Source organism: Macadamia integrifolia, chromosome 8, assembly GCF_013358625.1.
Source record: "Macadamia integrifolia cultivar HAES 741 chromosome 8, SCU_Mint_v3, whole genome shotgun sequence".
In the NCBI taxonomy this organism is placed as follows: domain Eukaryota; kingdom Viridiplantae; phylum Streptophyta; class Magnoliopsida; order Proteales; family Proteaceae; genus Macadamia; species Macadamia integrifolia.
Window position 1 is genome coordinate 19,555,689 of NC_056564.1, and position 14,879 is coordinate 19,570,567.

The 14,879-nt window shown below is 38.2% G+C and overlaps 2 protein-coding genes across 4 annotated transcripts; both read right to left on the reverse strand.

Annotated features, from left to right (window-relative positions):
- Positions 1 to 2,556: 2,556 nt before the first annotated feature.
- Positions 2,557 to 4,255, reverse strand: LOC122087552 (LIM domain-containing protein WLIM2b-like). 2 transcript variants are annotated; one of them, XM_042656720.1, is made up of 6 exons: positions 4,133 to 4,255; positions 3,766 to 3,922; positions 3,554 to 3,653; positions 3,361 to 3,386; positions 3,166 to 3,255; positions 2,557 to 3,045 (listed from the first exon to the last, which is right to left on the reverse strand). In XM_042656720.1, the coding sequence occupies exons 2-6, from the start codon at positions 3,898 to 3,900 to the stop codon at positions 2,761 to 2,763; spliced, it is 636 nt and encodes a 211-aa protein (XP_042512654.1). In that variant the 5' UTR covers positions 3,901 to 3,922; positions 4,133 to 4,255; the 3' UTR covers positions 2,557 to 2,760. The 2 variants fall into 2 exon arrangements, with proteins under 2 accessions (XP_042512654.1, XP_042512653.1); XM_042656719.1 differs by lacking the exon at positions 4,133 to 4,255 and having other exon boundaries at positions 3,766 to 4,107.
- Positions 4,256 to 5,393: 1,138 nt separating this feature from the next.
- On the reverse strand, positions 5,394 to 11,154 carry LOC122087553 (pre-mRNA cleavage factor Im 25 kDa subunit 2-like). Of its 2 annotated transcripts, XM_042656721.1 has the most exons (7): positions 10,505 to 11,146; positions 9,859 to 9,904; positions 7,398 to 7,491; positions 7,186 to 7,259; positions 6,797 to 6,883; positions 6,591 to 6,701; positions 5,394 to 5,964 (listed from the first exon to the last, which is right to left on the reverse strand). In XM_042656721.1, the coding sequence occupies exons 1-7, from the start codon at positions 10,627 to 10,629 to the stop codon at positions 5,893 to 5,895; spliced, it is 609 nt and encodes a 202-aa protein (XP_042512655.1). In that variant the 5' UTR covers positions 10,630 to 11,146; the 3' UTR covers positions 5,394 to 5,892. The 2 variants fall into 2 exon arrangements, with proteins under 2 accessions (XP_042512655.1, XP_042512656.1); XM_042656722.1 differs by lacking the exon at positions 6,797 to 6,883 and having other exon boundaries at positions 10,505 to 11,154.
- Positions 11,155 to 14,879: the final 3,725 nt, after the last annotated feature.

The following is a 14,879-nucleotide window of genomic DNA, read 5'->3' on the forward strand; positions in this document are numbered from 1 at the left end:
GCAGTCAGTCTTGTTAGCAGATACATGAGTAATCCAGGGAAGGAGCATTGGAATCCAGGGAATGCAATTAAGTAATTATAGGTGTTATGTTCAGTGGCAAGGGAAGTTCCACAGAATTGGCAGGTTATGTTGATTCTGACTATGCTGGTGATTTAGACAATAGGAGGTCTACTACAGGGTATGTATTTACATTGGCTGGTGGACCTATATCATGGAGGGCGATACTTCAATCTACAGTTACATTGTCCACTACAAAGGCAGAGTACATGGCGGCAGTTGAGGCTGCCAAGAAAGGAGTCTGGTTGGATGGACTGGTTTGTGAGTTGGGGTTAGAGCAAGGAGGTATAGTGTTACATTGTGATAGTCAGAGTGCCATACATCTTGCAAAGAATCAGGTGTTTCATATAAGGACAAAGCATATTGATGTGAGATTTCACAAGATCAAAGAGCTTGTGTCAGAAGGCAGTATTCACTTGAGAAAAATTCATACAGATCTCAATCCTGCAGATATGTTTACGAAGCCAATTACTACAGAGAAGTTCGAATCCTGTTTGGACTTGATTAATATTACTCATTGTTGAAGATGAGGGACGCACCAAACAAGTGTGGTTTTGTACCTCTAATGAGATATAAGGATGAAAATGTCTACAGGTTATCTTTACAAGAGGCTCAACAGAAAAGCCAAGGTGGAGATTGTTGGTATATGATGTCTTGTATTCCGTCACAGTTTAATCCAAGGAGTACCGGTGCAGCGCCTCGACAGGCAAGATGGAAGCAAGATCTCATCTCACCGGGGACGTAGGCAACCTTGTTGAACCTCATCAAATCCGTGTGCATTGTTTGTTCTATTTTTCCATTATCTTCTGCATCATTTTAGGGTTGCATTTCTACAAGGACCGTGGTTACCATCTTAATACGTACGGTGTCCAAAGGGAAAATGGAGAGAATCAGCCGTTATCAGGAGTTATCTCCCATCGTTAAGAATCCATTCTTTATCAATTTACTCCCTTCTTTTGTCTCCACATTTTTTAATATGTTTTTGGGAAAATCATATATGCCACACTCACCTTCTTTATTTTTTCCTTTCTTCTTAATCTTTTTCCACATAAGGTAACGAATTTCTCCTATTCCATGGACTCAAATTCTCTGCGACTGACAATGAGTGGCAGTGAGGACACAATGATTGGGAGGGCCTTGACATGCATCTTAGTCGTCCAATGCTGACTACCACTCATTGCCCTCATTATTTTTGCTTTAGGCATTTGGTTTTGCATCTAGAGAGGCTTCTAAATGTATTATGGGGTTTTCAAAGATATAAAGATCCTCCAAGCAAGGTTTGATTCTTGTTGTTTCTGTCGTATATTACGACGGAAACATTTTAGCCCATTCTATTTCTAAATGGGCCATTGATTACCCTTACAAGCGTCATTGGGTATCCCTTGTTTCTTGAGGATTTGTTGGATAGTGTTATATGGTTTCTAGCCCTTGGGGTTTATTAGTTTTTTTGCCCGCTTAGAGACTTTTTGCACAAAAAAAAGAAAAGGTAATATGGGGGTTGATTCTAACCTTTTCTCTTTATTGTTTTTCACTCATTTATGGGTTATGGTCTTTGGATGAGACTCCTAAAATAGTGTAGAAGGCATTTTGTACCTTCCTCACGATAGGAGAAGTAAATAAGCAATGATGAGATCACAGTGGCGGGTGAAGAGATTCCACTTTATATTTCAAGTGAGTGGCAAATTAAGGGGACTTGGTTGTTTTTGTGTTTGATCATCCGTACTCTTTGGGGTTAAAAAGAAAGAAAAAAAAAAGAAGAAGATTGTATGAAAGGAGAGGTGAATAGCTGATGTGTTCTTAAAAAACACTTCACTTTTTGACTGAGTTTCTATTCACCTAGAGAAAACCCCTTAATCTATAGGATCTGACTGTCCGATCAGACTAAGAAAAGATATTTTAGACCTTAGTAAATAGGGAACAAAATTAATGATGAAGTTCATTAATTCAAGAGTCCAATCATAACATCAAATCACCTTGGATGAAGAGGTTCTCTTTTCACCCCGTGTGATGAAAAACTTTATACTTCATTTTATTAGAGGAATAATAGTGTAACCCTTTCGAAGTTCCTGGAAAACTAGTTTACAAATTTACATTGAATTACTTCTTTTTTCGTGGTTTTGCGATGCTCTATGTCTGTATCATAATGATGTTTTGTCTTTTTTATAATAGATTTTTTTATTTTTTTTCTTTTCTATACCACGTAGGTGGTGGATGCTCCACGTAACCAGGTGTGAGTGTGTGACTACACCAAGATAAAAATTATTTTAATATTATGAACAAACTCAATGTGGGCTGCTTAAAATATATATTTGAGGAAGAGTTAAGTTATTTCCTCATTTTTAAACAATGCAATTTAAATTTTAAACCGTAATGATGTCTAATTTCAGTAGACTCCAGTACATGATTATATTCTCAACCTCCTCCTCATTTTTTTTCCCCCCTTATTCTCTCAAACTAATTTTTTCTTTTCATCTTGCATTCATGATTATGGATGAGATATAGAACAACTGATATTTTCTCACAAATTGAAAACAACTATTCAACAACATTTAGACAAGAATTCCCGGATAGGATGAGAATAAGATGGAATGAGTCAAAACCCAATTTTAGACAGTTTAGTCTGCTTTGAGAGGAAACTGTGCCCAGTAATGGGGAAAATGGAAAACGTGAAAATAAGCAAGTAATCATGGTCATGGAAACCCCTTATGATTGCTCTGCTTCTGCTTCTGGTGCCTTTTCTGGTTCTGGTTCTGGTGCTGGTTCTGGTGCCTTCTCTGGTTCTGTTTTTGGTACTGGTGCAGCACCTTTCCTAATTGAGGCAACCTTGAGGAGATGGTTATAGCTTCCCTTCTCCTTAAACAATTGAGCAAAATGGTGCTTGCAGTACAGAATTCCATCCAGAGCAGCATAGGATGAAGGTGTTAAGGAGCAGCCCCCATGAGAACACTTGAAACATGACTTGTGGTAGGATTCTCCCTCTACAGTCACCTGTGGCAGAGGTTGTTTCATTAATAATGATCTATCTGTCTCATTCTTTGATCATACAATGTAAACTAATATAATCTTGAACAGATATGTTTCAGATTAAAAGGGCATGAGAGACCAAACCTTCTCCAATGGATAAGCTGTTTTGTTACAAGTGGCACATTTGTCTTGAGTCCCAGAGAAAAGGAAAGAGAGTTTGCTAGGAGCCCTTGTCTGTAAAAGAGTAAACAAAAGATTTTGAGATTAAGAAAACCCTGAATTTTTTTGAATCAACTTGATGGACAAGAAACAAAGATGAAATAAAGAACAATGGATTACCAGCTCATTTTGCTTCTCAGATTTTCCTGTCGAACATCATCCATAATAGAATAACATACAAATTAGCCCAACAAAAGAGAGGCAGCCAAAAACAGAGACACAAGCACACAATGAGAGGGAGAGAGAGAGAGAGAGAGAGAGAGAGAGAGAGAGAGAGAGAGAGAGAGAGAGAGAGAGAGAGAGAGAGAGAGACCTGTTTGAAAGTTCTTAGTAAAACTGCCAGTCTCCTTGAAAAGTTGCTCAAAGTGAGGCTTGCAGTAGAGGACTCCATCCATGGAAGAGTAATTACTCATCTGTTTAACATACACAGATCAATCACAAAATGGTGTATAAAGCTTGGATCAATCAAGCAATCAATCATTCTGCCTAAACCAAGAAAGTGATGCCAAGAAATGATTAATATACCACAAGAGTTCCTCTGCAGTGGCTGCATTTGAAGCAGGACTTATGATAATCAACTCCATCAGCTGTCAACAAATCCACCACATAAACAGTCTTATCACAAGCCTTGCATTTCTGCAGAGTTCCACTGAAAGCCATCCTTCTCTCCTCAACAAGATCCCTGGCCAAGACAAATCCTTTGAGAAAAAAAAAAAAGAAACAGAATCCAAGCTAATTTGGGATCTTGAGAATTGAAGAAGCTTGTCTGAAAGTAGAGAATTCAATGGCAAAGCATAGAATTTCTTTCTCTACTCTCAGAAATATGAGATAGATGGAAGTCCTATGCAAGCTAAAAACAAGACCGATTTAAATCAGATTTTAACGGATTCACCTGTCCTTGCAAGGTAGGCTGAAGGCCAAAAGTGGATGGATCAATGGGTGGAGAAGGTGAATTCCACCTGTAGATTATGAACACGTTATCGAATTTGCGATTGCCTAGGAAATAAAATGGAAATCGACAACTCAATTATAGAGTTAATCTAACTAAATTGAGGACCCATGAGAATGACGAGATTCTGACCGAGTCTAATAGAAATCTCTGGAGCTAGCTTACAAGGAAACAGGAACCAACTACTTTTGCTATTCTTGTGTTGGTAGTTAGGTCCCTTTTTTTTTTTTTTTTGGCCTTTTCCCCATAAGAGATTACTATATACCTTAGCCATTGAGAATTCTCCAATTGTCTGTCATTTGCTTTCTAGTTTTATGTTCTTCACTCTCCAAATATATCATTTGAGCGAGCAGATGCGATTCTGCGGGTCTTATCGGCCAGTTGGCAGGTTAAGAGGGGCCTAAAATTTTATTGACAGGTAGGTTCCACTTGTCTATACCCAAATCAAATCAAGTTGTTACACTCTGAAATCGTTTGATAAATGATTTGATTTGATTTACAAGAATAAGACCATTCAATAAACAGTTCAATTAATTTTGGTTTAACCATTCAAAACAATTAACTTTTGATTTTTCTCTGTTATTAAATAAAAAATAGGTTTTCGGTGCCGCATTTTCTATGAAACCGTTGATGAACAGTTTATTTTAGTTTCTTACTCTGACAATATGAACCAAATCGAACTATACCATTTAATCGAAATCACACCGTTTAATACCCCTACTCTCTGTTCTCCATTGATGTTTGTGCCCCTGTGCTGCATGTAAGAATGACCATAACTGATGAAAAAGTTTAAATGGAAAAATTATGAAAAAAATAGAATAAGATAGCAGTGCACTGGACTGACTGCAGTGGCAATGTGGCACCAACAGATGACAAAATGTAGGAAAGTCCATAGAGACAACCCAAAGTGCAACAAACTCAGAAATGCAAGAACAGAGATTATGGTGCAAGTTGAAGGTGATGTGATACGACCAAAAATCCCAAAATGAACTGTGTTACAGGTTGTATGGAAGAAGGTATCCTCAGGGACTAAAGAGTACAAGAATTTGTAAAAGAGACGCCAAGTAGTTTGAATCTGGTTTCCGTTTCTGCAAATGGCAAGTTAGCTACAAAACATGTATCACTAAAAATCTCAAACACAAGCAGCACAAACAATTAGCCCAACAAAGAGAGAGAGACAAAAAACAAAGACAGAAACACACAATGAGAGAAGCCTCCATAATCAATAAGATGACAACTGAATAGTGAAACTGAGAAGCTTAAAGAACAATAATCCAAAACCAAATATGTCAGCAATTTTTTTTTCTTCTTTTCTCCCCCAGAAAAGGTGGGTTGGGGTTTTGAGGGAACCAATTGGGCTGCTTACAATTTCCCAAGGGTACTGTCAACCACAAAAATATCCCACCTGTTTACAATTTCCCCAAGGGTAGTAGTGTCAGGTACAAAACTATCCTACAACAAATAGCCTTTCAATAACTGCATGGAGTTCGAACTCCAAAGACATTCAGGACCTAAATACCATACTGATTCACCAACTCAAACAAGATGAACCAGTTTATCAGTGAAAGACGAATATACGTCCTTACAAGGATCAAGTATACACCACGTGTGCATAAAATAGGTCAACTTCGATCAGTTTCAATTTTATATCCATCTGCAAAACTGTCCTCACTCAAAACCTATATAAGTTCTACTCTGCTTCTTCATGCACTGATCATGTTGAACTGGAATCTGGACAGCTGCTGCGGGATGGTGGAGATAACCGGTCCATATCTCTGCAAGCAAAATAAATTGAACAAATAAAAAAGATGGTTGAAAAAATTAGACTATGATTATGGCAAAAGTTTTTCTACACCAGCAGGTCTAGAGAGTTTCTCTAGATTGTCACCAAGTTTTATAGATGAGGTGGGAGGAAGAAAGAAAAACTGATCACATATGTCTTGAAACCACTAAACCTCTACAGTCCTCCAACGCACTACTTTTGACAACAGCAATTTTGATAGTTCTGAATTCTCGAGTATATAATAAATATTCTTCAAAAAAAAAAAAAAAGAGATCTCTCTAGAGGCGAGGCGAGGGGAAACGGTGAGGAGCTATGCTGCCTGAGATTTCAAATATCAGAAAAGTAAAATCTACAAAGTTTATAACATGCCCATTACAGATCACTACAGTAGCAGATCAATATTTTGTCAGATCACAACAACACATATCTTCTGCGAAAGCATTTGGTCACTTTAATATCTGATGCAGTACAATCTATTACGTTCCTTAAGAAAATCTCAATGTCATTTTAATTATTGCAGATTATGTCAGTGGAAGTATATTGATTCTTCTTAAAGCTACACCCAACACAGGTAGAAGTAAAAAAGTATGATGGAAAAGGGCTATATTGTCATTTTACCTGAACATTATCATACAGCTCAAACAGTGGGACAGCTAGCAGTTTCAAGTTTTTTGGAACTGCAAAGTATTCCCTCTCGGACAAGTGAACAAGGAAAAGCTTCTTACATTCCTGGATTACAAACCCTTCTAGACTCAGCACAAACCCAAAAGATCACAATATGAGAAGCATTGCCATGATGTTTCAGGCTTGGAACATTTCTTCACCTTCGGTTTTGTGATATGGGGAGGGCAGTAAGGGAACATTATGGTTTCAAAGTTAGGCCTCCACCAGACAGCAACACACTCCCCGATCTGCAACACAATGGAACCAATTAATAGAAATAGACATCCGCGGCCTGGTGCAGTTTATTATAGTCCCTTTGAGCAAACTTGTCCATGTGAATACCAACTCCAACAAGATTCGAATTCCAGACTCCATCAAGAAGAATCTGTCCACAGGTGATGGGATAATACTTTTTTCCTTTTTCATTTTTTTAAAGATAAACCAAAAAAAATAAATAAAGAAGATAGATAAATATGCCATTCAGGACAAATAAGCTTGGTGATTAAAGTAATGAAGGTTTTGAGTCCACAATAAAATTACCAGAAATTACCTGCCAATCTGGCTGAAGGGCTGTAGAATTGGCAGCAAGTTTGCTAGAGAGTTTCCTTTTCAAGCCCTCAATTTCTGCAGAGTTAATAATGAGCATCACTAGACAGAGGAGTTACAGAAACTCAAAACCAGAAAGGAGAACTACCATCAAGAGTCCTCACAAAAATGGGTGAGAGAGAGAGAGAGAGAGAGAGAGAGAGAGTACTATATTACCATTCTCTCCAGGCTTTAGACGCCCACCAGGTAGCTTGCAAAAAGTATTTCCAATTTGCAGCAGTAGTATATGAGGATGGTTATGCTCCTGTACCTGTAAAATAGAAATCAACCAGCCACAAAAAAGAAAGGGATTAAATGTCTGTCTGCAATAACGTAGCTCAACATCTGTTAACTCAGTCTAGCTCCAAGGAATCACAAAATTTAATTGCAAGCAGAACTATACAAGAAAGAGAAGTGGCATAAGTGAAATGGCTCATTGTTCTGATCAATACTTAATCTGTAAGTAAGGATAAGAAGTTTACCTCTTTCATGTTCACTGTTAAATATGCAAGGTCAGTGTCACACTAAGTTCCACCCCCCCCACCCCCAAAAAAATACATATTGCCACAACATTATAGAAGCCAACAGTTGGAATTTGCCACGTCATATGCCATATGGCTTCATTCAGCCATCAATTTGCCATATTAAAAAAATACAATTTATAGTAAAACTAAAAAATGTACAGGTAATTTCAAGTTTACTCCCCAACCTGACAATATTATCATTATAACCACCACTGTAATCTAAAAGTATTCACTCAAACTATTTACCCATTCTAATCCAAGGAATCCTAAATACCTAAGCTTGAGTTCTTCAACCCTAAATAAGATTTTACAAGAATATCCATAGCTTATCCTTCAGTGCCTGAAATTTCAGGTTTGTTTTGACACCAACAACCCATTTGATATGCGTCTCAACATGGGCTTGGAGGAAAGCTAGTCCCATTCTAACATTTTCCAAATACCTCACTCCAATAATGGCAGCAACTAACATAAACACAACATTAATACAATGTATTCATATCAATAAGTGAACCCTAAGATTTAAGTTCAACTTAACCTAAAAGACTACTAGACATTAGTAAGAGTAGGGCCAATCCACAACTCAATAGTTGATGCCAACACAGAGCCTATTTCCAAATAAAACTTAAGCCTTCTAGGTATCCCAAACTATGAAACCAACTAGAGCTCTCATCTAAAATAAATAGAAAGATAAATATACAATACCTTGGTGACAACAACTGGCTGATGGAGGGCCGGTAGGGGTAGGGAAAAAATCCCTGAGAGGGATCTTAGAGTTGCAGGGGAGAGGGAGAAATCGCACCAAGAAGCGGAGCGGGGCGGGGGGGGGGAGAGAAAGGAGAATCATTCACACATGCCCGTAGGCTCCACAAGTGTTGGTGTACGATGTCTTGTATTCCGTCGCAATTTAATTCAAGGAGTACTGGTGCAGCACCTCGACAAGCAGGACGGCAGTCTCGCTAGCTGGTCAGCGGGCCGTGGGGGTTGCAAGGGGGGTAGGAGGCCCCTTGCATAGCAGGGGGTGTAGGGCAGCCCCCAGCTCGAATTTTTTATTTAAGGGCAATTGTGTACTTTCCGGATTAGGGTTTTTTTTCGTTGTATATTTGTAGCAAGGGTTTCTTTCTCTGTAATGCAAGCAATATTAAGAGGTGTGAGGACGAGCGCTGTAACTCTATTCTCCATTGATAGTGAAGCAGGATCTCATCTCACCGGGGACGTAGGCAACTTTGCCGAACCTCGTAAAATCCGTGTGCATTGTTTGTTCTGTTTTTCCATTATCTTCTGCATCGTTTTAGGGTTGCGTTTCTACAACAAGTACTCAAACTCAATTCATCATTTAATCTATAATTACTCCATCGGTTACAAGCATATCAAATAGGCAAATAAAAGACTCCAACAATGAGCCAAATCCTAAAAGGAAACTAGTTCAAAACGAAACTAGGAAACCAACTCCAAATAGGAAACTAACTCAATCTAAGAAACTAAAATAAATTAAGAAATTAATATCTCCCTATGTATCCTACTTAAAATAAAAGATTACATAAAATTCCCAAATAAATAAGATTTACTAAAATCCTATTAGACCAAGTAACTAAATATGGATTGGCCTCATCTCCGTTTGGATATCCAGATGGGTTTGGATCGGTCCATGGGTGTGCATCTACATCACTGGCACTTCAAATTATGTGCCCACAAGAGGAAAATTTGAAGTAAGAACTAAATTTCTTTGGAAGAAGTCACTAGTATATGAGTTAATACAAGCACCATTGACGAACTCAAAACAAAACAGAAAGTCCACCACTAATTAGTAGAAAGTAGTCGTTGATCCTTTCCAACCTAAGGAAGTGATTGAGTTTTCAATGTATTAGAATAAAAAACAAGCCTGCTTCGGATAGCTTTAAATAAGAGTATTGATGAATTGGCATTATACCCACAAATAAAGTCTGGCATTAATATGAAGAAATTTCATAGAAGAAATACAAACATAAGCAAATAGAAGAAGACAGAACAGAAACTTCAACTAGAAATGCACATCACAATGACACAGTGCATAATTTCACCAAAAAAAAATAAAAATGACACAGTGCATAACTTTGGTAGAGATGGCGCGTACTGACCAGTACAATTGCTTCGACACTCGTCCGCATGCCTTCTTTCATGTAGCTGTTAAACCAAATCGGAGCAAGACTAGTCAATACATCAATCAAAATACAATATCATAATACAGATAATATTCACTTTCAGGTCAATTACACTGCTAAGATTGTAACTGTCCAAAATACAATTCTTTCATACCCTTGTAAAATTATTCTGAAATTGAAGTTAAACATTTGAGTTCTTAATTTGGGTCCATAGCCAGCATACAGAAAGATTATCCGGATTTCTGCCAATAATGATTACAAGAAAGCTTCTTCAAACCCTAAATGTAGCGAGAGGCTTCAACGTAACCTTGAATACTTAAACGCCAAGTTTTCACTCTTTTTTTTTTCACTTTAGTGTTCAATTTTCTTGGATTTAATCCTGATTAGAACCCTTTATGTTCATCAGACAACTCAGAAGAACTTGGAGAAAGATAAAACCCTACAAGGGTGATGGAATCTAGGGGTTCCATCATGATGGCCACAATAATTGCAGTAAAGGGTTAACTAGGGTTTTTCACTTTCCTACTCTTCAAATATTCTTTATTTTCTTTATTTTTTTTTAACTGAATTTCCATATATATATATATATATATATATATATTGACGAAGCATGAATGCTTACTTGACTTTCATTCGAGCAAGACGATCAGCGACTGAAGTATCTTTCTCCATCTTCGGCTCCTTCGTTCCGAAGGTGTAGCTCGAGAGAGGGTATGTATTCACTATCGGCGTCGTACTCGAGACCATCTTTCTCGGTGCCTCGACCCTTTCCCTCCCTCTGTGCCCTGTGCTGCTTGCTCTTCCAGCTCCAGAGCTCCACCTCGTTCTTCCCAGCTACTAACTTTTCCCGTCGATTCGTCTTTCTCGAGAAATCTCTTCGCACCATGGCAGGGTTTTAACAAATTGGTTAATCGGATGGGAAATTGACCGATTCATCTCGGAATTATCCTTCAACAATCCGATTTCTACACGATCGGTGGGTTTTCAGATCAAATGTCGAATGTAGGGTTCTTGTGACTCGCTTGCAGCAGATTCCAATCTAATTCGAATCGAAATTGACAGGGCCGATTCAATCAACGATTTTTTTTTTTTAAACCCCGCACTGTGGGCGATTAGTTGCGGGCTTTAAGTTTGGCGGGTGCTTTTCGGTATGTTTGGGTTTCATAGGATAGAGGGCAATTGATTGCTCCCTGAATGCGTGGTCCCTATATAATCGTGAGGGCAATGAGCATATGTTGAAGCGTTGAAGCGTTGAAGCGTTGAAGCATCAGCATGGAAGGAAAACTTGATTTAAGAGGAGAGGGGTGGGAGATAATTTTGCAATTCTTATGCCTGGGCATAAGAATCGCACAACCAGTTAATTTTCTTCTTTCATAAGATAAAACGAAAGATGATTTACAAATGATATCCGAGCATCATATTTATTTGATTGCCGGATAAAATGAAATATATTGTTGTATGGCAATGATGGCCCCCCTCGCTACGAGTATAATGCCAGAAGATGTGTTCACAGACTAGGGTGCTTACCTATTCCCCACCAACAAAGATCACTTCCAGCACTACTACAGAGGCGTACCACCACTTCCTGTTTCCCTAGGACAATTACCACATCGGACTACAAATCCAATTAGCTTTAGGCATGCCATCCCCTTTCGGACAACTGCTATTATTCGCGCACCTACCATTAGCGCATCCACCGACTACCAGCTACAGATCGTACCCACTCTCCCTCTCACATCCACCCCTCAACGTGATACCCCGCAAGTAGCTCCCACCACCGCCCCCTCTTTCCAACCTTGCAGAATCCCCGGCCCCATGCACCCAACCTCACCTACCCCTCCCATGCTCTGCAACTCCCTCCTTCCACATACCCTCCCCCCTTTTGCTTATTCATCTCCCTCCCTCACACCCTTCAGCTCTAAGCCCACCGCACCCCTACCATGCAACTCTCTCTTTCTGCATCCACTGTGTCTATTTTCAGACAAAGTGGGAACAAAGTGTAAATTCCTCTCCACTAACAATTTAAACGTTTTCTCTTCAAATGCAATGTCCAAGACGAACCCTCCCGTCCAACTTGAATGTATGTTTTGTTACTTCAGTATGTTGTTTGATAATAAACTCACGGGCCCAAATTTTCAAGTGAGAGGGTTTCTAATGGGGGCAAGGGATTTCCTATCATACATCGACCATGGTATAAGCAGTTTTCATCTAATAAGGAACCCATATGATCAAAGATGACAGTGTTAGTGTAAAATCCACATGATCGAGATGTGAAAGGGCATAAGAAATCATTTCCACACTATCAATGAGAGGATCTTTTTCTCAGTTTTCAAATATACCATGGGTGCTTTCACTGGACTGGGCTGGCTGACGAGCCCATTAGGTAATATAAGAAACCCATTATATTTCTTTCATCTAGATCTACTTCTCAATGTTAGCTTACCATGCCCATTGGGTTAGGATTCGGATCCCCTCCAACGGTTGACGTTCTAATTAGTGTTCAATTAGACATAGACATGCAAAGGGTTGCGTGACAATCATTTGGGGTTGTGTGCCCCTATGACCCATGTGTTGGGATACATGCATGTGTCTGGTTGGAAGGAGCAATTGTTGGAGAATAACTGAATTCTTGGGTTAGTTAGTAAACATATTGTTTCAATTTTTATTATCAATTCTAGCCAATAATTAAAATTGGCATTGTAACGTGCATATTTGGTTGCAATTCTGGGGACCAATTGGCATTTGGGGTTGTGTGCCCCTATGACCAATGTGTTGGGATACATGCATGTGTCTGGTTGGAAGGAGCAATCGTTGGAGAATAACTGAATTCTTGGGTTAGTTAGTAAACATATTGTTTCAATTTTTATTCTCAATTCTAGCCAATAATTAAAATTGGCATTGTAACGTGCATATTTGGTTGCAATTCTTGGGACCAATTCTTAGAATTAGGCCACATTGAAAATTGGCTTTCAAACCGAGATATCCAATTCCAAGCACACAAGGGAGCAATTCTTGGGAGCAAGGTGTCTTGATCTGATATCGATCTGACTGGGGTGGAGGAGGTGAATGGAAAGCTCCAAATACTCAATAATCAATTGACCAAAGCCTATGAGCATGCTTCGACAAGACGTGCCAAATCGTCATACCAAGTCTGGAACCACAGAAATGATAATTAGAATTGGATCCAAATGTGTCCTTGGGCTGATCACATTTCTAGCTAGTTGATGGGCTTTAGACCCTTCTACTGTGGGACCTTGCTGAGCTAGAGCTTTTGGCTTGGCCTGGACCTCAAGTCTTACCGTGTTGGGTTTGCTTGGGTTTCTCAGTATTTTCTGAGCTTCGTGTATTGGGTTACAATCGGGCTTTAAGAGCTCCTCAATGGTTAAGAGTAGATATCAGGTTATCTGTTAATGTTTGCCTTCTACAAATGGGTTTTTTTTTACATGTCACATTTCTTACGTGAAAAATAATGTGTCACCACTTTTCATTTGACAAACATGGTTGAGTCCATGTTGTGAAAGACCCTGAACGGCTCAACCCATCACAATTGGTTAAGTTTTCCGTCCCAAATGAATAGCAACACATTAGTTGGTCCCATAATTAATTATGCCATTTTTTTTTTTATTTTATTATTATTAAAATCTAAACATTTAAATCTCATACAGTCTGTTTTCATTTTTTTGTCGTTTTTGAAATATTAGACCGTATTTTTTGTTGTTCTGTTTGAATTTGAACCATTTTAAACATGCCGTACAATTTATTTATTTATATTTATTATTATTATTATTATTTTATCACTCTTGTTTTAACTAAATATGGTTTGAACTTGGTTGTAGTTCAAAAGTGGACTAGAAAGAAATATTAATGATTGAACCACCAATATGAGACTGATCAGCTAGGTCTTGCAAACTTTCTCTCTCTACAGTAAAAGAAAAATCTTGTCACCACATGCATCTAAACCTTCTGAATAAGCCTGATAAGGATATTTACGATCGTCAATGATAAGGTGTGGAAACTAACAATAAACTTAAAGTCCAATCATAAGATCACATCACTCGTGGAAAAAGAATTCTCCTTTTTCTCCGAGTTAAGGAAAAAGAAAATTTCTACTTATTTTTGTAACATTACTAGGTCCTTGTGGGAGTTGCAATCATTTTATGAAAAGAATTAGGTCCCGCATTGATAGAGATGCGATTGGTCAAACTAAGTAATACTTAGAAAATGATTAGGTCCCCATGGGTGGATGATTTCATCTGATCATGACAATAGGAAGAAAAAAATAATCTAATGAGATTTTTGTACTAATCCACTAATGAAATTGATCACATGCTTCACTTAGACAGACTTTCTTTTGTCGTAGTTTGAATATTTCTTCCCTTAAGTACGAGGGCTAACCTCACATATAATTTATGAGTTACATAACCATCGCTGCAATGCTTATCCTAACGATAGTCTTATTTTATATACCCCATATTTTCAAGGTTCTTGGTGCCCTTAATTTGGTACTACATCTAGACGTTTCACTCATTCTTTAATTTTTGTTTTTGTTTATACCTCTCAAGATTAAGAGAGAGAGTAAGGTGTGAGATCAGCATTTTAAGATTTTTGAAGTGAAAAGAAAGATGTAAACAGAGTGGGGGTCTGTTTGGCATGAATTTGGTTTAATAAGTGATATTTACACGAAGAAAGTTGATGATATGTGGTGTTTTATGAAATCGGAAATGAAAATTTGGAGACATGAGAATATAAAATAGTAATGAATGGTTGATCCGATCTTCTTCTAATAAAAATTTGACAAATTGGGAAAATACTACTTTTTCTTCCTCTCTTTTTTCTCTCATATTTTGTTCCCATGAATGTGATGGACTTCGGTTAGATGTTTCACCCATGGCCACGATAGATAATAAAAGGAAGGGAAAGTGTTTTCTGTCTAGAGTGCACCCCTACGCCTAAAAATAGGGGTATACAAAATGATCACCATGTTCTTCTTAATTGAT

Bases quoted from the DNA above. Each gene is read 5' to 3' on its own strand.
- LOC122087552 (XM_042656720.1), bottom strand. From the start codon at position 3,900: ATGGCTTTCAGTGGAACTCTGCAGAAATGCAAGGCTTGTGATAAGACT. The intron at 3,654-3,765 runs GTATATTAATCA...TATGTTAAACAG, and splicing joins ACTGCAGAGGAACTCTTGTG to ATGAGTAATTACTCTTCCAT. The intron at 3,046-3,165 runs GTTTGGTCTCTC...CCTCTGCCACAG, and splicing joins CAGCTTATCCATTGGAGAAG to GTGACTGTAGAGGGAGAATC.
- LOC122087553 (XM_042656721.1), bottom strand. From the start codon at position 10,629: ATGGTCTCGAGTACGACGCCGATAGTGAATACATACCCTCTCTCGAGC. The intron at 7,260-7,397 runs GTAATATAGTAC...TTAACTCTGCAG, and splicing joins TCTAAAGCCTGGAGAGAATG to AAATTGAGGGCTTGAAAAGG. The intron at 5,965-6,590 runs GTAAAATGACAA...TTTTGCTTGCAG, and splicing joins AGCTGTATGATAATGTTCAG to AGATATGGACCGGTTATCTC.